Source organism: Mangifera indica, chromosome 10, assembly GCF_011075055.1.
Source record: "Mangifera indica cultivar Alphonso chromosome 10, CATAS_Mindica_2.1, whole genome shotgun sequence".
Classification (NCBI taxonomy): Eukaryota; Viridiplantae; Streptophyta; class Magnoliopsida; order Sapindales; family Anacardiaceae; genus Mangifera; species Mangifera indica.
The window spans coordinates 4,921,942-4,948,123 of record NC_058146.1 but is presented as its reverse complement, the minus strand read 5'-3'; the positions used below and the strand labels follow the sequence as shown (position 1 = coordinate 4,948,123).

Sequence of the window (26,182 nt, the reverse complement as noted above, 5' to 3'; positions counted from 1 at the left end):
AAACCTCTCTTACTTCACCACCCTTTTTATACTACTTTCTCACCATTTGTTTGAACAATAGATACTTGAAGGTGATGTGTCATAACAACATGTTAAAATTGAATGTTATATTATTTGTAATTATTAATTATTTAATTATATTATAATATATTATTATTTATATATAATATTATTTTAAATCTAATTTAAAATTATTACGATATTGATTTTATTTTTTTATTTTTTGATAATATATATAATATATTATTAAATATTATTTTATTTTTAATTTAAAATTATTTTTTATATAATAATATGTTATCATTTATATATATTATTTATAAAAATATCGTAAGTAATTAAATAATGATTGGAGACCTAAATATTTGGATAATGACCGAGTGAAGTGATAAAATTAGATAGACTGTCGAGTATATCTATTTGGATTTACTCTTACAGAATGAGTTTTTGAAAGTGACATTATAAAAAGGGCATACTTACGTGTTATATTTTGCTGATAAACAATTGTCAATTGTTAAACTAGATTTAAGATTTAATTCTCCATAAATAATATTTGGGGTATATATTTCATTACAAAATTAATTATATATTTAAAATATATATATGTTGTTTTATTATTTAGTTTTATATTATTATTATATTTTAAAAATAATAAAATTATACATATTTATATTGAATATATAAATAATTATATATTATTATGTAATTAAATATTATTTTATTTTTATTTTAAAATTATTTAATTAAATAATAATATATATTTATATATTTAAAATTAATACGTGTTGGATTACTCTTTTTGACAAATACTGATTTTTTTTCAGCTTGCACGTTTTTTTTGAGAAGGTTAAAAGGAAAGTGGCATCAAAATCACCGACACGTGTTTTTCGTGCCGACATGGGATATAACATTTAACGAACCTTTTTTAATCCTTTCCTCAAATAATTGGTCACATCTATCACAGTCAATTCAGTGGTCAAATTTTCATTAATTTCAAGGGGCATTATATTTTTCCTTCTCATAAGCTGCAACTGCGATGTATAATTTATAATTTTTAATCATGATATAAAAAAAAATTGTTAATTTTTGAAAGTAAAAAGAAAAAATATAATAAAATTTTAATTTTTTTATATTCTATAAATAATAATTTTATTTTTAAATTTAATAAAAAATATATATTTGAATTATTAAAAGTTAATGATTATTAATTTATTTAGACCCACCCTGGTGGAAATATGTCTTTGGCCTTTTTAATTAAGGGAAATTGAAATTTTTATCTTTTTTTTTTAACTGTATACATATACATCATTCATTTTAAAGCTTAAATAAAAATATCACAATAATAATTTATTTTTCTAAAATACTCTTGTTGATATAATTCATGTAGAAAAAAAAAGAATACTATATCTCTCTTTTTCATCAACCTTATAATAAGGAAAAAATCTCTGCAGCATAAAAATAAGTTTGTTAATAAAGAAAATACCTATGATTGAACAATAAAACCCATGAGAAAACCGTTATAAATTATTCAACTTGGATACAAGAGAGTGAGAGACGAAAATTGATAAATTTATTTAGAGAATTAACATTTGTTGCAAATATTTCATAGTAAAATCATCCACATTTAAGTCAGTCTTGATTCAAACTCATACGTTATGTGTTTTCTTGATGAACAATTGAAGATCAAATAATGTATAGTAGATTCATATTTATAAGTTCATATGAAATATAATTTTGTTATGATTTCATGTTTTTAAATTGTTTAATATTATCATTTTATGTTGTTTTTATAGTTTAAAGTTATTATAAAGTTGTTTTATGTTGTATTGATAGTTATAAAATATAAAAATTCAGGTATGAAAAAAAACCAGAGGAATAATAGGATGACGTTAACGGCAACCCACCCATACCCTATGAATTTTTTTTGTCTATTTTCTTTCCTTCCACTCAATTCCTTTATCCTGTTCTCTTGTGTTTAGAGAGTGGTAGTGAAGTTCCAAGGTTGGTGGATTTATCTTTTATACTTTAGTTATATTTGTGTTCCAATTTAGTATCATTTTAGTGTGTATATTGTTTTCCTTGTCTTGGTAGAGAGTTGCATAAAAATTTATAGAATTGCCACAACCCTTTTTTTTTCCATTTTTTATTGTTTTGCCTTGATCAATATTTGTACATGAATTGATGATATGATAGTTTAATGTGTTATAAATATGTGTGTATGAAGCTTGGCTGCATTGTATTGCATTTGGGGCCTAATAATTTACAAAATTGCCAAGGCTTGGCGTTGCGGCCAACCTGTTGCCACCAACCCACAAACAGATTTCAATTTTAAATTAATTTGATTAAAATCAGATCGAAATTTATATTGAATTACTTAATTGAATTTAAACCGAATTAAATTTGGTATGATACAATTATGCTTCTGTTTTTATAACGAAACTTCACCTGTCATCCTGCCATTACGTCGACACTGTCCATGATTTATAAAGCTGTTTATTGAATTTTTTTTTTGTGCACGGAAAAACAATATAATGATTTATGCTATATATATTTAATACTTTTATGCTATATGGAAACAAGTAAACAAATACTTTCACGGGAAAGCAAACAAATACTTTTGTAAAAAGTATTTGCAAAAGCATGCACATATATGGAAGCAAGCAAGATCTTCACGTGAAAGAAAAATGGAAGCAAGCAAACAAAGTCTTTTGCATATTCGTTATATTCTCTGCAAGAGTAAGTGCATTATTCATATATATTTATTATAATATTCTTTGTTTGTTGAATATATTGTATTATATTTATATTCTATACTATCTCTGCAAACTACAAGATTCTATGTTTTATGTCTCAAGTCAAGACCTTCACTGTATGCTCTTCATGGGTGGCGCATTGGATTATTTTTCCGTGTGCTACTTCAATATGAAATTAACGTCAACCAGCATTTAGAAAGATAAGATTAAGTGAGTTTAAAATTTTATAAATTTAATCTAAAAAATTTAAACTCCAAAATTTTTAAATTCACTTGATCTTATTTAACATATATATAAATCTTGTTTCAGATATTGATACCAAATATCTACACATGTTCTTTGTCTACAATACATAAAAAAAATAATAATACTGTTGTCTTTATCTGGTTCCTCAAGGTTGAAGATAAGGGCAATTGAGGTATTCTAACATAAAAAATGATAAAAATATTTATAGTATAAAATATATGATATAAATGTATACGTAGACCCAAAAAGTGATAAAAAATTCAATATCTCTTTTATTAATTCCATGATGCATTATATATTTTTCCTTCTCATAACCTGCAACTAGGTTGTATAATTTATAATTTTTTATCAAGACATAATTGGAAACAACCTATTTTTAGATTTTGAGAAATATTTATTTGTATAATTATTATTTATATATAAAATTATATATATAGTTTTATTTTCTCAGATTAAATAGTCAGTCGAAAGAGAGAGAAATATTGAGAGAGAACCATCGGAGGAAGAAAAAACATTGGAAGGAAGAGATTGTCGGTGATGGCACTGGAGATATCACCGAAAATTGAAAACTAAATTCTACGGAGAAAAATATTGTTTTTTAAAACTTAGTCAAGGAAGAAATTGTTAGACTTTAAGGTTTAAGGGAGGAAAATAGATAAAATTTAAGAGTCTGAGATTTTGTTAACTTTAACCATGTATTGGGTAAGTAAATGAGTTTTTTAAAGTTAAAGAATAAAAATTTAGAAAAGCTGCATACTTTAGATAAGAATAAGTCCTTGGCCAAGCTTTCAGCCAAACCTTGGGTGGAAATAAATCTATTGGCCTTTTTATTAATTTCAAGAGGCATTATATATTTTTCCTTTCTCATAATCTGCAATCACCATGTATAATTTATAATTTTTCATCCAGATATAATTAGAAACAATCTATTTTTATATTTTGAAAAATCAATTTGATACTTATTTATATATTTAAAATTGTTATGTATTTGATTAAATATAACTTTATATTTAATTCAAATGATCTAATTATATAATAATATATATTAAATATAATTTATTTGTAAATTTAAAACGAATATATATAATTTTATTGGTTATAAATTGAACAATTTGAACAACATAATTTAAGAAACAAAATTTGACAAAGGCAAACTTGCATGAATTCTTAGACTAGCGTGGTTTTTCACATTACGGGATTCAACAAAATTATATGTATAAAAAATATAGATAATTTTGTATATAAACAATAATATATTATTTTATAATTAAAAATAATTTTATTTTTAATTTAAAATTATTTAATTATAAAATAATATAAAATTGTTTATATATAAAATTATATATATTATTTATAATATTATAATGCGATTGCATGCCGTGCGACTGACGTTACGTTAAAAAAAATCAAATTTGGCCGGCATTGGATTTTAGGCCTTCCTATGAAAAGTCACTCTATTTGGGCCGCGGCAAATTGTCACCACGCTGGGCGTTTAAATTATAAGCCAGGGGCCAGAATGTTTTACACGCTTCTGTACAAGAAAAAAAATAAAAATCATGCTAATCGTGTAAAACCTTGTTGTCCCCTGGCATGTTTTTCACATTAGCCAGGAGTTTCATGTGAGATTTTGTAGTTGGCGTCCTTAGTGTCACAGGCCGATGGTGGCTGGACCTGTGTTCACACTAGGGCATCTTGAACCTGCGTTCATACTGTGGCACCCCAGTTTGCCGCACTGCTACGACCCTGTGCCGTGCTTGCGGAAATTAGCCCGTGACATTAGACTTGCAAAACGAGCAGTTTGGGTATGGAAAGTGTCATTGCAAATGTAAGCAAAACAGATATAATTATAAAAGTTCTAATTCTGTTCAGGTATTGAAATATGGATCTTCTTGACGACATTGGTTCATAAATAATTTATATCTAAGGTGATTGTTAAAATGGTAGAATTCTTTATCTATAATAAATAAATATTTTTAAAATGATAAAATTGTGACAAGGGGATTAGTGTATATCAATTGATTATGAGGATTATATGTTCATATAAGGTGATTATTTTAAAAATATTCGTAATCTCAATATTAACTTAACCAATAACATAGGTAATATGGTGAGAAACATCACAGTGTTAAACAATTTCATCAAATGATAGTAACAAATGTCATGTGTCAAAGTAGTTTATAGAAAATTTCATGCAACACATGAGTACACGTTATGTAGACGTGTTCATCAGACTAATCTACTAAGAAGATTTTATATGAATGATCGTTCTAGTGTCTATGAAATACATCCTCTTAATAACGGTGATATATATGATCATTCGATTTGATGTTAACAAACCATTTTATATAAAATCGATAAGGTTTAGTTAAAGTTAACAATTTTTAATATACCCCGTTAACTCTATATAACACGATACAAAATGAAAAAAATTAGGTTAAAAATGAGTTTTTTGACACAAAATTTATTTTAAGTCAATTTGATTGGACTCGAAACTAAATGTAATAGTGTTAAGGTTGACATGAAAGTAATCTAAAGTAACTCAGATTAATACGAATGTTTAAAAATATATTATTTTAATAGAATTTGTTAAAAATAAATTATTGAAATATGTTTAAGAACAATATCAATAATAGTTTGAAATTTTTACATATAATTATATATTTGTTTAGTTGTAATCACTCATATTATTGTTAATTTTTATTTAAATATTTTATTTTATTATTCTGTAGTAAAAATGTGATTTGATTAATAGGATTATTGACGTATTTTAAAAGACCTCGGAATGAAATTTTTTGACCATTTTTTAATAAAACAAAACGTTATATTGTATGACTTATTAATAATACATTAGGATAATTTGATGAACTAACACAGATGTTTAGAGATATGTTACTTTAGCAAAATTTGTTAAGGATAAATTGTTAATATGTTAAAGAACAATATTAACAATAGTTAAAATTTTTACAAATTGTATATAGTTATATATTTGTTTAGTTGTAATCATTTATATTATTATTGATTATTATTTAAATATTTTATTTTATTATTATGTAATAATAATGTAATTTGATTAATAAGGTTATTAACGTGGTTTAGAGGACCTTGGAACAAAATTTTTTAACAATTTTTAAATAAGATTAACTATTATATTGTGCGATTTATTAATAATATGTTGGGATAATTTGATGAATAAATTAAAACGTTAAAAACACTTAAAAAACTAAAAACAATAGGCAATTTCTATAGACAATTTTTGGGCAATTTAGATTGTATCACGTCAAACTGAACATTAAAGGGTTAGGTTAGGATTGAAAAATTTTAACACAATTTTAATTCAAATAGTATTAGAGTTGAAAATCTCTGACTCGAAATCTGAACTAATACAATATGAATATGATTCAATAACACGAACTGCTACACATAGGTTTAATATCAATCGAATATCATCGTTAAGAGGAGATTGGCAAAAAAGTGGTGATCGGACATATAGAGATATGTGTGAAGACTATAATAAATTAATAAAAAAATTGTTACTCCAAGCAAGGGAATTGATTTCTCTAATAGACCTATTGTCGAATGTCAATGTCCACTTCAATCTATGACTATAGTAAGAATGAATTGTTACTCAATCCAACACCGTTCAATCATTGCTACAAATGTCAATCCATACATATCCAAAGTTCACTAATTAAGGTATGATGAAGTGATTGAATTATACAAGTAACAATGTTATTGGTAGGTTAAGAGAGAATTACATTACGTAACTGCATGCATGGGCATCTGTATTCTGTTCAAAACCCTTCAGTGTACCTCGAGGAGGAAATTGTTATAACCCCAAAATATTTGTCTAACATATTTGAAACGTGACAAGGGTATGGCACTATATACCGGGACAATAAATTACCAGTGTTTCATCTGTAGCTACTGGAGATAAGAATCATTCAGCTTTGAACTAATATATCCTCCTTTTACCTTTCATTGATGAACTTGAAATTAAAAAATTATTCATGATAAGTCGATCTCATTTAGATTTTGGCTATATTTGAACAATTTTCTTCAGACAAATTCTTCTAGCATGGACTCTGAAAATTCTATCAAAAGGGTAGAAGAGAATATGCGTAATGAATGGCTAGAAACTTGAAATGACTTCATCTGTGAAAGGGAATGGGTAGGGTAAGCATACTAGCAATCCTAAGAGCAACACTAAAATTCCAAGAGCAACATACTTCTCCTCAGGATCCGTGATTTCTTCTGAGAGTGGAGCAATTGGCCCCCTCTGCAAGAAGAATACAAGTACCACCCAGTAAAATGCGACATCGCTAAAAAGCGAGGATAGGCCTAGCAGCACAATGCACAAACCCGTGAAGCGAGCTGAAGCCTGATAAACCATCACTTTGATCATTACAAATGCTTAAAAAAGTTTGAACATAGACTGAACTTTAGATCAGGTTGAGGTACCTTTCTTCCCCAAATTGCAAAGGATATTCGTCCTCCATCTAACTCTCCTGCAGGAATGCTGTTGATGGCGTTTATAAGAAGTCCAGCCCATGCCCAAATTATTACTGGGTTAAGAGATATGGGAGTGCCCTCTCTGAGTACATCACCGAGAAGCAGCTTTGCTATAAAAGAAAAATCCACTATCAGTATCATCCTTCGTATAGCTCTTTGAAGCCAAAGCATTGTTAGAGTCAAATTTAATAACCTCATCACTGAAAACAGAATAATGGATTAGCATTGCGGGAAACATGTTACTGAAAGACAGATCAGGGGATGATAAATAATTGAATATGTGCACACATGATGACCCATCTTTACACCTTGCTTACCTAAGCCACCTACAAGAAATGACTCATGAAACACTGAAGCATCAACAACTATTCCAATTCCATCGCTGGGAGGTAGGATGAATCCCAAAAGGAGAAGAACAAAACCCAAGGAAAACCCAGCTAAAGGTCCTGCTGCTGCAACCTTAAGAAGATCTTCACGCTTTGGTACAATATTTGTTATCCTAGTTATAGCACCAAAAGAGCCTGTCTGCATCAAAACAATTCATTTAGACTTGATGTATACCTATAAAAACAGAAAATGGATCAGTAAAAGAATTTTCAGAAGGTAAGAATTTGGACCACACACACGTAAAATCTAAGTTGATTACCACTCAGGCATCGTTGTTGATGTAATTTCATATCAAAACAAGAATCTAAGTTGAGAGATATTGCTAATTTGAAAACATTTTATGGCAAGATCAACACATATTTGCTCCAACAAGCTGCTTTTATACTGCATGCTAACACTAAGATTGGCTGCTGCCGATGTGCATCACACTAATAAAAGATATAAAAAAGAAATTGTGATGTTCAAAATCAATATTTAAATGATAGCAGAAAAAGGCTTTCCTGGGTTAAATCTCATCATCATCAGGAAGAGGGGAGAGGGAGAAAAAATCATTCCAAGTTAAAATTAACTGTACAGAACAACCATCAATATATCACCTGCCAACTGGGAACAAAGAAAGGCACCCCAAGCTTAACGCCAGAAATTTTTGCAACTAAAATGTGGCCAAGTTCATGCACTGCTATAACAAGTGCAGTAACAAGAGCTCCAGGAAGGCCATCCTTTAACAAGTCGAGATTATTGAAGGTTGATCTGAAGCACGACAATCATTATAATTAAAGTCATGAAAATTAAATTGATTTCACCTTAAGAAAAATATTAACCATTCAAAGCAAATGCTTACACAGCGCCTGATCAGAGTGATATAAATTATGCAACAATCATCAATGAAGGAGATAATTATGTTTCATTGCATAGATTATAGGGTCAATCATATGCCGGAATTTGTATTTGCCGAAGATTTGATGATTACAAGATAGAAAAATTCTTACAATAAGCTGGACTGCAATGCAGGAACATTTCGGAGAAGTAACGTAAACACAGTAACTACTCCAAATGCACCAGCAGCAAACCATTCAGGAACAGCTGCAAAAAAAAAGGTAAAAATAGCACATTATGGTTTACAACCTTCTTTTTAGTTTCAACAACAGGTATTTCTGATGCTATTTTCATGCTAAGAAATTTCTGAAAATAATTAGTGTAAGTTATTATTTTTGCTAGAGCTAAAAAATCACCAATTGTCTCTGGTTGCAATGTCTTCTTTGGAACAACAACCGCTATTGGTTTATCATCCTCTGGATTGACCAAAAGAAAAAGCTTATACAGATCTCCAAATTTATTCTGTGCATACATTAAGCCATAATTAATTTTAGCAAAGATAAGTATAATATCTTGACAATATTAGAAAGGATAGAGTGCAGATCCCTACACCTGCATTCTCATTGATATCTTTTCATAGCTTTTAGCAGCCTGTCCACGCAAATTTCCTTTAAACAAAACTCCAGCCTAGCAGAAGTAAATCATTAGGTTCAACTTGAAAACAACCCCATAAAAAATCATCAGTCACTTGAAAACCGAAACATAAATTGCCACAAATTCTCTTTATATTATTCATAAGGATACTTTAGTTTTAGAACCATATTATAAATCTTAAATCAACAGAGAATTACTAATTTTCAATGAAAATTTGTTATAAACTTAAAAAAAATAAGGTTTCTAACCCAGGTTGCAAACTGTGTAAGTTGTGCCATCTTCACATGTAATATTTTATACATGGGAATTGCAAACAACAAGACATAGAAAGCCATTCAAGTAATCTACTCACCTCGTATGGCTCCTGACTAGTCACAAAAAATGTATCAAAACCAAATACTTGATCCTTAAGAATGTCTATTGTTTCCTTGGGAATCCTCATTGCTTCATCCATTTGCTGAGGCTGTTCAGGAAATAGATGAAGAGAGGTAAAATACAGAGACATGGAGATAATATTTCTGTTCTAAGCATGACACATCATAGCAATGACAATAATCACCTTCACACCTGGCAAAGGGGATCCACTAGCAACTTCAACATCATCGACATCCTGCATCAAATAAATATAAAAAAATAGGGATCAAAAGAACTAAAAATCACACCCCACTCAACAAAATAAATCCAATCTTTTCCTTGCAATGAAAACTCAAACAAGTGCCAAAACTTTAAACAGGAAACCTCTTCTGTAAGGAACTAATGTTTGTTTGTGAGTACTAGCTAACTCACTAGTAAGATCTCTTGTAGTCATACAAGAAGCCTTGGGATCATATCCCAAGCACAACAATGTTTATGTGGAAATTTGTGTCTGTCAGAAAACCATCCAGACAGTAGTAATCTCATCAAGAGTCAGAGTACACGATTACATGAACAAGCTGACGGATTTGAATGTTGGCAAGAGTCAACGTTTTCCTCTATAATGAAATTAGTAGAACCATTAAATTGAACTAGATTTTTACGCTTCAACTTTCTGCGCATATCAAGAAGTCTATGACAACAAAAGAAAATAATATTAAGCAAATCATATCCCCTTAAGTTCAACTAGCGAGGCAAAGCATGGAAAGTGAACTCATCGGATAGCACCCAAACTAATCAGTAACTAAACCAATCAACATGCAGCAAAAAATTTATCTAGTGACTAACATTTAGCAATAATTCAACAAAAAATAAGAAATAAATACCTGCAGTCCACCACCTAGACTATTTGTTTGTGCATCACTGCTGGTTATCTGATTTACAGCATTAAGCCGTGAATCGAGCTCAGGTTTATCATTTTCCTGATTGCTATCAGTGGCAGGTGGGTTCTCCCCATCTTTATTTATTTCTTTTTCCTGTATATATCCATATGAACTTCAATACGAATAAGTAAAACACAAACCCAAGCTTCAATCCCAATTTCAAAATAGCTTCTTGGCAAAACAATTACCATACAAGTGCATTTTATTTGCATTAAATCTTAACAAACAAATTTTGAACATGCAAAGGCAAAATCACCTTATCATTATTACTATCTGGTTCAGTATCTGTCTCAGTTACTCTACAAACAGTCTCTCTCTTCTTCCTGCAAAATCTACATCAAACACCATAATCCATTACCAAGACACCAACAAAATAAAAATGAAGAAACAAAATAAATTAAAATGTTACCTTGAAACCTGGTATGAATTAAAACTTGCAAAACGACAGCGCTCTGGGCGAGGAACATGTAAAGAAGCTAAAAGTGGCTGGAGACGAACATGACAGCAAGTACTACACTGCGACAACAAACTAAAATTCCCGCGAAAACTTGACGAGAAATTCATATTTGCAATCGAAAAACCAGAAGCCTTAGTTGGATTGAAGCAACATTGCTGCCATCAAAGCTCGGGGATTTTACGGGTTTTGAGAGAAAATTTTGAGATCTCTTTGAAATCTTATCTTGACACTGAACAACATTGGAAGTTATCTATCTTATTTTCGGTGGTTAAATACCCGCCTAATGATTTTTATATATTTTTTTATTTTTGGATATTTTGAAAATATCCAAGGCGAACACGGTTTCCAATCAGAATTTAACACGTGTTATATTAGAAAATTGGATTAAATTGTTGTGGAAAAAGACAAGTAATCAAGAAAATTGAGCGTGAGAAAGGAGCTGCTCTTTTTATTTTTTTGCCCTTTTTGGATTCATATAAATATCAAAAATATTACCCTAAACAGGTAATTTGACAGTCAAAAAAGGACCATCAATATAAAAAATAATAATAATAAATTTAAATATCATTTAACTATATATTAAAATTAAACTCTTAACTTATTTAATTTAATAATTAAGAGGTTGATCACTGAACTAAAAATCTATCTAATTCAGTATAATTGATTCAGTTTTGAAAATAATAATCCAATTCGAATAAGATTTTTTGTTAAAAAAAATCAAATATATTTTGACAGTGTACTAATTTCATAATTCACATAAATCTATGTTGGTTTCCTTCCCATTTCAATTTGTTTGCCTCCCCCACTCTTAAAATCTCCGATTTCTTTTCTCTTTAATTCCTTCTTCCTTCCTTTCTACCTATTTGCTCTAAGTCACCAAATGATCACCTCAACCAGTAGCTAAAGTATGACAGAAATGACACTCTGAACTAGAAATATTGATTAATTCTTTCAAACTAAACTGCCAGATCAAAAATAAATACATATAGAATTAGAAGAAAATTGGGGTTCAAAAATTGTCGAAAGATAGGGACTTCAAAGATTATTCTTTGGATACGTTTGGTTAAAATAATATTTTATTACCAAAAATAAAATAAAAACATAGATTCCTTAAAAGATTCAAAAGTATAAAGTATAACTATATTTAATAAAAATTAGTAAATATAAATAATTATTGTTTTTTATTAGATATAATAAAAAATTATTAAATATTATTTTACTTAAATATCTTTGAGTATAATTATTTTAAAATATTTATTATATTATTTAAAAATAAAAATATTTATCAATTTATTTATTATATTAATTAAAAATATGAGCAAAATATTATCCTTTTTTCGTTTAACTCTCCTTTTAAATTTTCATATATTTCCTTAACAATTTTATCCTTCATCAGGGGCCCTGATACTTAGAAAATATGATACTACAGCGCCTGTTCCACTCTTTCCGGCCCATTACGAATTAAACACTCCCAACCGTCCGATCCTCCAACCAAAACGAAACGCCAACCGTCCGATTTAGGTCTCCGCGAAAACCCTAATCTCCACTCTCCCCACTATTTAAACTCATAGAAACTTAATAGCCATTCTCATCAGCCTTCCATTTCGAAGCGTAAACAAGTTTGTGTTAATAGTCTCTAAATTCCGACGAGGTTAAAGAGACGGCATCGTCCCGCTGTCCGCCTTGACCGAGCCGTAGCGTCGTCTTGGCCCTCATTTTTGTTCGTTTTGTTAGTAAGTTAAAGCTTAGAAACAGAATAATATCCATGGCGGTGAAACCATCAAAGGCCGACAAGAAGATCGCTTATGACGCCAAGCTATGCCAATTATTGGATGAGTACCACCAGATCCTGGTGGCCGCCGCCGACAACGTGGGGTCCAACCAGCTCCAGAATATCAGGCAAGGTCTACGTGGCGACTCTGTTGTACTGATGGGAAAGAATACCATGATGAAACGCTCCATTAGAATTCACTCTGAGAAGACCGGGAACAAGGCCTTCCTCAACTTGATTCCACTTCTTCAGGTAATTTTCTTTGGTTTTTTTGTGAGTTTCATCTTTTTCTGTTTTTGTTTATTGACGGGATTTTATGATGATTTTGTAAATCAGGGTAATGTTGGGTTGATTTTCACCAAGGGTGATTTGAAGGAAGTTCGTGAGGAGGTCGCCAAGTACAAGGTCCAATTATTGATATGTTGGCGTTTCATTTGCTTTCAAGATTTATGAATTCTTAACTTAGTTCATTTTTTTCCATCATGCACTCATTTTGATATGTAGATTAGTGTTAAGATGCCTCACGCGATCTCTGTTGATATTGATATTTGATAGGTTGGAGCTCCCGCTCGTGTCGGTTTGATTGCCCCAATTGATGTCGTTGTTCCACCAGGCAACACTGGACTCGACCCATCGCAGACCTCTTTCTTCCAGGTATGTGATCTAAATACGCAGTATAATTGTTTTTGCTTTGATTTCTGATGTGATATCTTACAGTTTTAAATCCATTATTGTTGAATCGTGTAGCTGTTCACCATTTCGAAAGATATCATAAACACTCTTAAAAATTTAAAAATTTTCATATACACCTTACTAGTTTTAAAAAGGAATTTTTAAGTAGTACTGATATTATATATTATGTCGACAGAATATGGGGGACATATTGTGTATATAGTGATAACCATGTTTAAATCTGTTATAGGTGCTCAACATTCCCACCAAGATTAACAAGGGTACCGTAGAAATTATCACCCCTGTGGAGCTTATCAAGAAGGGTGACAAGGTGGGATCTTCTGAGGCTGCTTTGCTGGCCAAGCTTGGCATTAGGCCCTTCTCGTATGGCCTTGTTGTCCAGTCTGTCTATGACAATGGCTCTGTCTTCGCCCCAGAGGTGCTTGACCTGACTGAGGATGATCTGATTGAGAAGTTTGCTGTTGGTGTCTCAATGGTTACCTCATTGGCACTGGCCATCTCTTACCCAACTTTGGCAGCTGCACCACACATGTTCATCAATGCCTACAAGAATGTGCTGGCTGTGGCAGTTGCAACTGAGTATTCCTTCCCTCAGGCAGACGAAGTGAAGGAGTACCTCAAGGTTTGTGTGACATAAATCGTTTGGTTGACTCTGACTCACAGAGTTCTTTGAATTCTTTGTTTTTTCTTGTGCATCTCTTAATAGTCTTTATATGTGAAAATGAAATGCAGGATCCCAGTAAGTTTGCTGTTGCTGCTGCACCTGCTGCCGCATCTGGAGGTGCTGCTCCAGCTGCCGCTGCTGCAGAGGAAGAGAAGAAGGAAGAGCCAGCAGAGGAGTCTGATGACGACATGGGATTCAGTTTGTTCGACTAAGAACACCCGCCTTGTTATAATAAAATCTAGGATGAGAACATTTATGATTATGTATTTGGATTTTCTTGCTATAGTTTCCTTGTTATGTTTTTGTTGACTCAGCTTTTTGTTTCGCAGAAGATTTCAGTTTTATATGTGTTGTTTATTCTAATTAATTATTTTGTTGCGTAATTGCTTTGTTATTTAGGATCATATATTGACCATGCAATATTTGGGTGTGCCTGCCTCCTAGCACAAGAAATTAAATAAAATTTGGATTATCCCAAGGTTTCAATTGGTTATAGAGATCTGCAAATTGTGAATTGTTTATATTGGATTATTTAAGAACATCTGAATCAATAATATGAAATCTAATTGAGAACCGCGCGGGATTACGGGGTGTTTCTCTGTGTATTAGATACTACGAAGTTCTAATATAATTTATGAGGATTGTTTGCATCCAAAATCTCAGATTCACTCCGGTTTCAGCCGTGCATATGGCCGTGAGCCAAATCCTTCTTGCTTTCAGTGAAGACAAGATAAGAATATGTGGGCGTGCTTCAATGTGAGATTGAAAGGCTAACGCAACATGTAAAAAATCGTGGTAGTAGCAAAAACCATCTCATTCGCAAACACATGATTCGAAGAAAATTATGTGGAAAGTTGATTATGTTCTTCACTCAATGTCACTAATGAACCTTTAGAGCCCACATTGATTTAAGTAAAAAATATTTGTATTTGTTACAGATTGCAGGAGATATAAGCAATTTAGAACCTAGTGGAAGACAAGTTACACTAGTGATGTTAATGGTCCGTTATCAATTTTGATATTCACTATGGTATAGAATAAACTGTAGCTAAAACAAAAATTAAAATATAAAAAATTTTTAATGTGGTTTGACTTAATAATAAAAAAATTTATATCTACAGTAATATTATTCATGGGTGTTGATACAACATAAGATATTCTTAAAAGGGTTTTAAAAAAAAAAAAATGTTAAATGGGAATATCACCTGCTTGCCCCCTTGTTAATCCTTAACATTTATAAATGAAAGAGAAGTACATTCAAATAATAAATATGAGTATTCCTAATTTAAATTTAACTATCAAGATGTATTTTTATTCTGATTGAATTCAAATATAACAATCATATTAACAATGTAATCCTGAGTAGGAAGAAAAATATAATTTTTCCTTACATGTATAAAGGGATATCATAAAAAAAATTGTATCATAGATGTTTATGATATGTAATGTTTTATAAAATTCTTTTCCTTAATTCCGAAGAGATGGCTTATCCGCACTCTTAAATGATTAAACAAATAGAAGATATATCTAATCATAGTTACTATAACTAATTATCGATTATATTTGTTTGTACAGATTAAAAAAAGAAAAAATTTCTCAAAAAGATGTTCCACAGATAAGAGTTTACTATATAACAAAATAGATCAATTAAGTGGAGAAAAAATATTATCATATGCATTATTGTGCATGTTAAGTTGGGGAAGATAATGTTTCTTAATCTTAATTTGTTTGGCAATGGGAATTCAATCAGGAGACTCATGCACAAACTACTCTATCTCTCCCAAACTTCAATGAAGTTAAAATTTCCATGTTGAAAAGTTTATTCTTCGTTAATTTTAATATTGAAAGAGTATTTTCCCACTTTGTAATTATTTTATATTTTTCATTTTTCATCTTTATCTATTTTGTCTTTTTTTTTTTAAATTTTTCGGTTACCGGAAAAACCCCAAAAAAGAGTTGTCAAATCTAGAAGTTACAATTTCTAGATCGGAGGAGATGTGAGTTTCAAGTTTGAAGGAGTGTCAAGACGACATTTTTGACTAGAACAATAGCTTGAAATGGTGGGAAAGAGATCGAAGATAGAGAAATTGTTTAAGTAGGATAAGAAATAGATTAAGGAGGAGAAGATAATAAGATGGCCACAATAGGAGAGAAGAAGTGTAATATTCAAAAGAGATGGTGTAACCATTAGCTCTCTTGGAAGGGGGATGGTATATCAGGAGAGTTCAATCGCCGGCAGGAACAAGATTCCAGTTCCATGGATGATTCTTCTATAATTTTTAGTTTGGGTATCTATAATTATTAAAAATTTTTTTGGTGCAAACTATATTTGGCTTGAGATAGCAGATAATTCAAAAGAACAAGAAGAAGAACAAATATTCTCATCCATGATCCAACCTACTTGAATCAAACTTTAATGGCTGCACATCGCTGAATTTAACAAACTGCATTAACCATTCATAAGCATGTACAAAAGAAATGCGTTAAAAAGGAATATCAAACCTTTACTGTTGGTGGTTTCCGAAACCTCAGGGGGATTGTCAATCTCATTTAAATGTTCCTACAAGCCTTCATTATTCGATTCTGAGAAGGTCGCAAACAAGACTCTCAACCTGCTCGAAAAAGCCCCAGTCTGGCGAACCGTAAACCAGGTGATCACACATCAAGATTGAACATCATTAACCCTAAAATCTTGAAATGCAATCAAAACCATCAAATCAAACACCAAAATTAACTGAAATTTTGATTAAATCGACGAAATTCTCTCCTCTTACAATCTCCAAATTGCAAAATCAGTTACCAACCTTAAAAGGAAAAAAAATGAGAAAGAGGCGAACGAACTAAATTACCAGAATGTGGAGAAGCAGAGGAAATTAAACCAATTTTGTCAAAAAAATTAAAAATTGTTTGCGTTTTGGTTATATTTCAAAGCCACCCTCCCCTCAGTGCAAAGCAATTGAAAAGGATCTCGGATGAGAAAGAGTTTTTCCTTAATAATTTTAAAAACAGATTCAATTACTAAACTGCCCTTTGTCTGTAAATGTAACTAACGTCTAATATATTCACGGACCTCAATTGTTTGTTGAAGTTGAAACGCGTTTGGTATTTAGTATATAGTTATCACTATTCTGTTATATAAAATACATATATTGTGATATATGATATATATCTTATAATATAATATGTCATTGATAAAAAATAGTATATATTATAATTAATACGATATAGTAAATATATCATATGATACTATACATATTATGTAATACAATACATATTATTATATAAATCGGTATATTTTTTAAAGAAAATGATAATGTTGTAAGAGTATATGTAAAAAATTTTAAATTTTTAAAGGTATTTGTCATATTTTCTAAAATGATGACTCATTAATTATATTATTTTAATTTTTAAAAATTGTATCATACGATATGACATGAGATTTGATATACAATACATAAAATTATGTTTTTGATACATGATTTGACAATCATAATATGTGTTGAAAATCAAAATTTTTATATTGTGTATTATACATTGTATAATACATTTTTTATAAAATAATATAATACATTTTTTTAATTAATATACTATTTTTTTAAATATCATAAATACCCCAATTATATTATATATTTTTTGTAAATTTGTGTTGATTTATATGAATAATTTTTATTATTTTATAAAATATATATAATATCATACAATGTTTTTTTTATATTATATTAATTAAATATATTTTAAAATGCATATTATTTTCAAACTTATATTGTACGGGATGAGATGTACAGGGGGGAGGAAGGCCATTTAACTCTTCGGATGGAAGAAAACAGGAGGGGAGTGACAGACGTGAGCAGAAATGGAGAGCAAGTGTAAGCGGCAGAGCAGTCAAATAGTGAGGCGTCGAAATCTGAACCAAGTGTTAAATTTGTTATTTATAAATATTGATTCAGAGCAAAACGCGGTTGAATCTCCTTCACTCTAGCGTGGCATGTGACTCGGAGCTCTAAAACTACTTCCAAATCCCATTTCAGCACGTGTCCTTTTTTGCAACGTTTGACGCTTCACGTGTCTTCACTCCCAGGCTTCTTTAACGTGCCTGTCATTTTCATTTTCCCATTGTAAGAGAAGATGTTCTTCGAAATGAAACACCGTTGTAATCCCTCTCTCATTAAGAGAATGTACAAGACTTTGGTAAGCTTTTACATATATTTATATATGTATATTTTATGATATATTCTTTGGTGGGTTCAGTTTTTTTTAATTGATTTTTGTCAAATTTTCTTCCAAAAAAATTGCTTTTTACAACTGTCTTCGAAGTTATTGTAATCACGAGTTGAGATTGTGATCTTTGACTTTAACGGGGTTGTTGTTCTTCTTGTTGTTGCCTTTATGAAGTTTTCAGGTAGAGTTGAATTGAAAGCAAAAGCAAGTTCTAGACTCTGTGGTAACCTAATTTTCTTAGATTTTTTGGGTATAATTAAAATGTGCAAATTGGTACATTTCCTTTAAATAAGTTGTGTCACCTTCTTTCTGGGGGTTTCAAGTGATTTTTCTTTGACGAGCTTCCATCTTTTTTTTTTTTTTTTTTGTTCTTCTTTATCATTTACAAGTTCTCTGTTTGTTGTTAATTTTTGCTTGCTTCATCAAAATTTAGGTTCCATAGTTAGAAATGGTACCAAATTTTGCATCCGTGCAGCTTGTTTTGCCTTGTACACTCTTTTCTTCTTTTTCTTCTCCAAAACCAGCCTCTTTTATCTTTTCTTCTTTGTTGACAACTCGTTCTAGAAGGAACCCACCTCTAATTTTTCAAAATAGAGCGAAGAATTGGAATTTTGGGTTGTGTGATTCTAGAGGAAATAGCTTGAAGCGATCTTGCAGTATCGAGTTTGATGAATTTCCTGAAGAGGAGTTGTTTAAAATGATTGAAGGTTTGGCAGAGAAGTTTGATGTTATTGATGATGAAGAAGAAGAAAATGACAAAGACACAGGCGATGCGAGAACAGAAATTTCTTGCAACGCAAGTCAAAAACAGCCTGAAACTGATCAAAAAGTGAAGAATTCAACACAATTTATGCCTTCACAGTTTGAATTTCTAGAGCATAATTTGCTTGGCATTCAACCAGAGCAGGAGCACTGGCCGGAGAGAGAAGAAATTAATAGAGTGAATATTGAACAGAAAGCGAGCTGCTTTGGCATACCTTTGTCAATGAAGATGATAAAGAGAAAACAAAAATGGCAACGGGGATGTGGGGAAGCTGGGGATTTTGCATATTGTTCTGTGAAGAAGGCTTTTTCTTCATTAGTATTCATCATTAGAGAGCTTCAGAACTATGCCTTGCATATAAGGGAGACCCTTTATTCTGAAGACTTGAAGGAGATTATGAGCAAAGTCCAGAGAGAGATGAATATATCATTTGTTTGGCTCTTCCAACAAGTTTTCTCGCGAACCCCCACTTTGATGGTCTATGTAATGATTCTTCTGGCGAATTTCACCGTCCATTCAATGAGTGATCACACTGTCGTTGCTGTTATTTCGCCTTCAATTGTGTCTTGCGAGACCATCTCAGAGTCAGAGATTGATAAGCAATTGGAAGACTCAAATTCTGATGTGGGCAACAATGGTGGTGGCAAAAAACTGAGGCCAACTGTCCAAGGAACTGAAGATGGCGATTGGCATATGCGCAGATCATTGCTTTTATTCGAACAGTCTAGAGTTCTTCCCCATAAAAAATCTGAGGTGAATCATGAAATCACGGAACAGGAGGTCAAGTTGTGGAACTCTATGGTTGAAGATGCCTCAAGAATGCAAGAGGAATCAAGACACCAGGTTCTTGATTCTGAGACCAAGAAGCTTTTTGTGACACCAATAACCGTGAAGCTTGAACCAGAAGATTATGTGGATTATTTCAGAACAGATCTCCTCTACCAGATGGGCATAGCTGAGGAACCCAATAATTCACTTCTGCTAGCAAATTATGCTCAGCTGCTTCATCTTGTCGCTGGAGACTACAATAGGTAATTCATTGTACTTTGCAGTAATATGCATACTATTAATTGGGTAATTTTATCTGTTCTTGCAAATTTTTGAGGTCGAACAGGGCAGAAGAGTGCTACAAGAGAGCAGTGCAGATAGAACCGCCCGATGCCGAGGCATTGAGTAGATTTGCCGACTTTCTCTGGACAATAAGGAAGGACCTCTGGGGCGCTGAAGAGAGATATTTACAAGCAATGTCAGCTGATCCAGGCAACCCTTATCATGCTTCCAAATACGCCACTTTTCTATGGAGCACTGGCGGCGAAGATACTTGTTTTCCACTCGGCAATTCACAATGAGAAAAGTCTTGTAATTCCAGAAATATGATGCATTCTTCAGAAAATTGCTACCATGTCAGTATCTTAATCACTGGGAAAAAGATTTCCTGGTTTTTTTGTTTGATTGATTTGTTTACTGGGTTAGCTTATTCAGCTATGTAAAAGCTATTCTTAAGTCAATTGTATGTGTACACAAATAAAAATCACAGATAACCCTTTTGAAGGTACCTATCCAAAAAGAAATAGAAGTCTAGTATCTACATTATTCTTCCCTTTCTGTTACTTTTAAACGACCAACTGCCTATTTGTTACATGGTAATAATAATACAAAATTGTCCCAGGGACATGTAACTGAATCCAATTAGCAAAACTCTAACTAGAAACAATGAATTGATATGACTCTTAACTGATAAGTGGAAGTTTAGTATTTCAAATAAGGTGGAAACTACAGTATTACCAAAACCAGAGCTTGCGACTATCAACAGCCTTCACAGAAGTAGACACCAGTGGCATTCGGCCGAATTCAGCAGCAAATCTATTAACACAATGGGTTCTTTTCTCAGTATGACCCCCCAGGCTGCTAATGCCAGTTGAGCCAATCTCGTATATATTACCTGCAGTAGCAATGCCAATATTTGGACCAGTACATGAATGGCAGAGAATGGCGAAAGCAATTTTCTCATGTAAATAATTGAAAATAGGAAATACAAATAACAAAGTAAAACAAAAGGCCATTCTGAAAATAAGATTATTAAATTTTCAGATATTATTTGTTTTGATTCTTTGGTTGCAATGACTGTTATAAAATAGACATTTCTAACAACAATTTAATCACAGCTCCGGTGCTGTCATCTAAAACTATGTACATATAAGATCCCTCCAACTGGGAAGAGAAAGCTGTGACTCAAAAACTGTTTCAATGAAATTGGTCATTTCTGGTAGTGCACTTTACTCATGGTATAATTAAACTAGAAATTAGATAATTGATCATCTACCTTTAACCCATATAGGGGGAGAACCAGTCACATTTGCTACAAGAAAGGACATTGCAATATCTTCACAGTTCCTGGTAAATTAATCCAACAAAACAAATGAGCTCAAAAGATGACTAGAATCAAGTTACAGAATAATGAAGAGGAAGAAGAACCTGTTCTTTGTTACATATTCTCTAATTGATGCTGGCATCTCATTTGTGTAAACTCCCAAGTATTTTTTATGGAAAAAGGCAGCCTTTGAGAGGACCATACTATATGTACCAGTCCACCAAACAGACCACCACCCACCGTATACATAATTACCCGTGTCATCTCTCTGTAAAAACATTAAAAAACTCAAAAGCCGCAGATTTAGATATTGTGTTTCATGATTTGAACTAGAAGTAACGATATAAAAGAATTGGAAACTATATTCAGATTGAGTTCACAAACTGGCACTTCAACCTGGAAACTTGACTGACAGAAGTCGATAAATCACTGGAACCAAATCAACATTTTGCAGAAATTCACTGACGGAGTCAATAAATCACTCAAACCAAATCAACATTTTGTATTTATGCTGATCATTCCATCTCTTTCTTCTCTAGTGTATACATAAATTGATCATGACAGAGTATCTGTGATACCGACATGATACAAAAACATGTTCAGTTCTGTTTTGTATTTGGTAACACTGACCTTAAAAAATGAATAATTAGGTAAGTTTTCCCAACATTAATATGAGTACAGATACCAAATGGCTGTCCACCAAATAAGACTCAACAGAGAATTCAGTAAGATATGAGCCATATCTTAATTCTTGAGTAAATAAATGATACGTGAACTTATTTTAACTTCATGTTTAAATTGCAGCAAAGAAGGAAATACAATAGGTAAAGACATACCCAGTGATTACGAGGTACAAATCCAACCATTGTATCTCGTGCACTTTGCCAAACATCGAAAGCGAACTTCACCGAAGAGCAAGGAAATATAATATCATCATCAATCGAAAATACAGCATCAGCCTCCAAATCCTTAATCTCCTTAAATCTGTTGTTCAAACTATCCTCCTTATTAATATCGAATTTTAGCTCAACTTGCCGCCTCATCCTTGAATTCTTCTCAACAACATTGTATAAAAATTTTTTGAGCGATTTTGAAGGAGGATCAGGCTCGCTCCACACTATGTGTATCGAATCAAGTCCAGGACATGAGGCATAGTGAGCAACCGATACCTTCAACAGATCATATCTCTTCCATGTGTTCATTAAAATTGCATATCCCTTACTGTGCACAAAATACAAAATTCAGCTTCAAACCATAACCCTAACCTTAATTAGAGGTTAATTAATGGTTATTTTTTAAGAGATACTTATTATTAACCGATTAAACGAACTTCCACCGCAACAGAGATTTATAATATCAACTACTTAAAAACTCTAAATTATATATAGCAAGAATAACTTTCCTTATCTGTTCTGAATTAAATGAAAATTGTAAAGATTTAATTTAACAACTAACTATTAACTTCCTTAAAAGTCTAAATGAAGACTAACCGTGGCGGAGCGAACTGATCCATCAGCTCGGTGCTGCTATCGGTCCATTCGACGAAGAAGGTACCTTGGTGAAGTAGTAGAATCACCGTCAACGCGATGCAGCAGCAGAGTATAAGCTTTATCTTCGGCTGCATAGCAAGTTGTCTGAATTTCAGGACCGTTCGACGGTTGCCATTAAACAACAAGCTCCCCCTCATTACCACCAAGATCAAGAAAAACGTTAACGTTAACCGTTTTTGTTCTAGTCGGGGAGAGAGAGGGAGAGGCGAATGATACGGTGTGGTGAAGGTGTTGCGGGTAGAGAAACAGAAGAGAGTACGCCCATAAGACGTGAATGCTAGACACGTGTCGCGAGGGCGACTGGTGATAAAAGCCTCTCCCAAGTTTCTTAGAAGCTGTGTCCGTATGTACGCGGTCTCAGATCAGATCATCCATGGATTACTGCAGCAATAATTCGTTGAGCGTCTGAAACAAAGAGAAATGGAAGGCGCTGGTTCAACCGTCGGATCAACGTCTGGATGTGATCAACGGTCATGGTATTTATCACTGTGGTCGCCAAATACGAATTCAAAAAAAGTTTCCGTCATTGCGACTTTAACGTTGTTTTTTTGTGTAAATTTGTAAAAATTTCTAAAAAGAATTAATTCAAGTTAAACAACTTTGGGATTAAATAAAAATTCTACTCAAAATTATTTTCAGGTTGAGACATGGAAATGGACTGTTCAAGCCCGAAGCCTACACGGGCTCAAATTTTTTTTGGAACATGTCAGGGCCCATTTTGCAAGAACTCCTTAAATTTCCATGATGTTGCAAGAACAGTTTTGTGTCCAGGAGCACATTTGCTTGCTTAAATTGCAAAAAAAAAAAAAAAAAATCCAATGCAATTAAAAGAGGATGTAAGTGGAAAAAAACAAAGTTTAGACAAAGAATTCTTGAAGATTTATTAGATAACCCCAAGTTTAAATATTTTCATTCGGCCAAAAGACTTATTCCCACCTAACCTAAGGTATAATGAAATCTTAAATTCTTATCCTTTAATTTTTAAAAACTTAAATACCTACTCATGATTTAGAAAACTAACAATTTTTTTTCAAAATTAAGTTAAAGTTAAGGGTAAAATCATTATTTAACAATAATATTTAAAATTTATATCATTTTACCTTCATAATTTGAAAAACAAATAATTTTTTCAAAAATTAAGTTTTAAAAAGTAACATTTTCCCCCTACCTAGAGTTTCCAATTTTGCCGGTGAATTTCCAACCAACAATGGTCGATCTCTCTCCCTCCCGGTATTGTCTCTCCCTCCGGTGCTCAATATCGGATCGATAACGTCTAGATTTGACAAAATCTCGACAAAATCTAGATAAAAAGTCGAAATTCTTTATCTGAATCTTCATCGTCTAGACGATTGTATATGTGTTACTCAAATCAAATAAACATGCAAACTTCAAAAGCCAAGAAAAGAGAAGAGCAAAAAAATCTTTTTGGAATCTCTTTAAATTTTCTAGCAAAATTCCTCTCACAATCTTTTTAACTCACTCCACAATTATAGAGATAGAGGACAACTAACAATACAGTAAAACTCTCTGTAATTGTTCTCTTACCATGTGTTCTTAAAAGAGTAATAAGATAACGCTAGGTATAAGTTTCGCCCTATTGCCTTGTATTTCTTGCGCACATTTCTCTGCATTTCATTTTCCCACATTTCTCACATAATATATTAGAATTTTTTATATTTCACAAAAATTTGTTGGTGCAATTTTCGGTTATCGAATTTGACAGGCCAACCAGCCCAAAGGTTCATGTTCTTGATGCTGAAATTTGAAAGAAACAGACCAAGTACTGCCCAATAAAAAAGGTTTCAATCATGCATTTCATTCGAAAGAATTTAACATATAGACGGTGAGAACAATCTCTACAATACAAAGCTTGGACGCTGAACCATCTAACTAGCCAGGGCGGTCGGCAGCTATAAAATTGGCCTTTTAAATTCTTGCCTGGTCTCCCATCACAAGTACTATAAGTTTTGTAATTGACCTAGGCAAATGGGTGTAAGTTTAATAGAAAAATAATTTGTTTTAATTTTAGTGGGTTATTTTAGAGGTAAGTAAATCAAGGCTAAATAACTATTTTTCATCCAAGGTTGGATGGAATGACAATTTTCATCATTTAAATTTAAAAAAAAACATTTTCTATCCATCTATTAAATTTGTTAAAAAAAAAATTATCAATTTTTTTGTAATATTATTGAAATAAACAAAAACCCTCAAGCTAAATAACCTTTGTCCCTAGATTTTTAAGTAATTTTTGTACCTCTTAATTTATATTAATTTTAATTAAAAATAATAAAAAATAAGTATTATTATGTGTACTCATTTCGAGTACATAAATGAATACACATACATTCATTTGTGTTATCACATGATTGAATATTATTTTATCTTAAATTCAAAATCACTCATTCATCTTATTACACATATTAATATGTACGTATTTATGTATTTAAAATGGATATACATAATTTTATTGATAAAAAATTAGTAATACATACAAGTATAAATAAGTGTTAATGACATATAATAGTATGTTTGGGGATGTACTATAATTTTTTAAATTGTTATAGTTGTTAATGATTTTTAAGAGAGTTTCAAAAATTTGAAAAAAGTTTGAGGGTGTTTTTGAAAATTTTAAAATTTCGTTATGTTGCTTGGTAATTTCAAAAATAATAATTACATCAAAAAATTGAATGTAATAAAACAAATTAAAATTATAAATATCATATTTAAATTATTAGGACAATAATATATTTGTTAAAATATATGGGGAGTGTCATTATAATATTTTACAATCTTATAATACTATTTACAATTCAATTTGTTAGAAGTGTTATTATAATATTATAAACTACAGGGGCTAAATAACAATTAATTATAATTTTATTATAATATTTAGACAAAATAATGTAAATATTCTTTTAGAATTTAAAATAATAATTAATTTTGATAAATGATTGAGAAAATAACACATTTAAACATAAAAAATATGTCATTTTATCAAACCTTGGGTGGGTCATAGTTAGTTGGCCATAAAAAAT

At 31.3% G+C, this 26,182-nt stretch overlaps 4 protein-coding genes across 7 annotated transcripts; 2 read left to right on the top strand and 2 right to left on the bottom strand.

The window, feature by feature from the left end:
* Nucleotides 1-6,939: 6,939 nt before the first annotated feature.
* On the bottom strand, nucleotides 6,940-11,373 carry LOC123226836 (probable zinc metalloprotease EGY2, chloroplastic). 2 transcript variants are annotated; one of them, XM_044651349.1, is made up of 12 exons: nucleotides 11,070-11,373; nucleotides 10,917-10,983; nucleotides 10,604-10,753; nucleotides 9,925-9,975; nucleotides 9,718-9,828; nucleotides 9,324-9,398; nucleotides 9,128-9,233; nucleotides 8,885-8,978; nucleotides 8,492-8,645; nucleotides 7,826-8,033; nucleotides 7,458-7,618; nucleotides 6,940-7,377 (listed from the first exon to the last, which is right to left on the bottom strand). In XM_044651349.1, exons 1-12 carry the CDS (start codon nucleotides 11,222-11,224, stop codon nucleotides 7,129-7,131), a joined length of 1,581 nt encoding a protein of 526 aa, XP_044507284.1. In that variant the 5' UTR covers nucleotides 11,225-11,373; the 3' UTR covers nucleotides 6,940-7,128. The 2 variants fall into 2 exon arrangements, with proteins under 2 accessions (XP_044507284.1, XP_044507283.1); XM_044651348.1 differs by having other exon boundaries at nucleotides 10,917-10,992; nucleotides 11,070-11,372.
* A 1,323-nt stretch (nucleotides 11,374-12,696) lies between these two features.
* Nucleotides 12,697-14,628, top strand: LOC123228059 (60S acidic ribosomal protein P0-like). The gene is made up of 5 exons (XM_044653259.1): nucleotides 12,697-13,140; nucleotides 13,225-13,293; nucleotides 13,444-13,542; nucleotides 13,811-14,203; nucleotides 14,314-14,628. Exons 1-5 carry the CDS (start codon nucleotides 12,883-12,885, stop codon nucleotides 14,455-14,457), a joined length of 963 nt encoding a protein of 320 aa, XP_044509194.1. The 5' UTR covers nucleotides 12,697-12,882; the 3' UTR covers nucleotides 14,458-14,628.
* A 3,601-nt stretch (nucleotides 14,629-18,229) lies between these two features.
* LOC123227923 lies at nucleotides 18,230-20,823 on the top strand. 3 transcript variants are annotated; one of them, XM_044653065.1, is made up of 3 exons: nucleotides 18,230-18,433; nucleotides 18,638-20,257; nucleotides 20,332-20,823. In XM_044653065.1, the coding sequence occupies exons 2-3, from the start codon at nucleotides 18,912-18,914 to the stop codon at nucleotides 20,573-20,575; spliced, it is 1,590 nt and encodes a 529-aa protein (XP_044509000.1). In that variant the 5' UTR covers nucleotides 18,230-18,433; nucleotides 18,638-18,911; the 3' UTR covers nucleotides 20,576-20,823. The 3 variants fall into 3 exon arrangements, with proteins under 3 accessions (XP_044509000.1, XP_044508999.1, XP_044509001.1); XM_044653064.1 differs by lacking the exon at nucleotides 18,230-18,433 and having other exon boundaries at nucleotides 18,457-20,257; XM_044653066.1 differs by lacking the exon at nucleotides 18,230-18,433 and having other exon boundaries at nucleotides 18,460-20,257; nucleotides 20,341-20,823.
* On the bottom strand, nucleotides 20,710-23,685 carry LOC123227924 (glycosylinositol phosphorylceramide mannosyl transferase 1-like). The gene is made up of 5 exons (XM_044653067.1): nucleotides 23,088-23,685; nucleotides 22,434-22,818; nucleotides 21,702-21,865; nucleotides 21,550-21,620; nucleotides 20,710-21,168 (listed from the first exon to the last, which is right to left on the bottom strand). The coding sequence occupies exons 1-5, from the start codon at nucleotides 23,282-23,284 to the stop codon at nucleotides 21,008-21,010; spliced, it is 978 nt and encodes a 325-aa protein (XP_044509002.1). The 5' UTR covers nucleotides 23,285-23,685; the 3' UTR covers nucleotides 20,710-21,007.
* Between the last annotated feature and the right edge of the window lie 2,497 nt (nucleotides 23,686-26,182).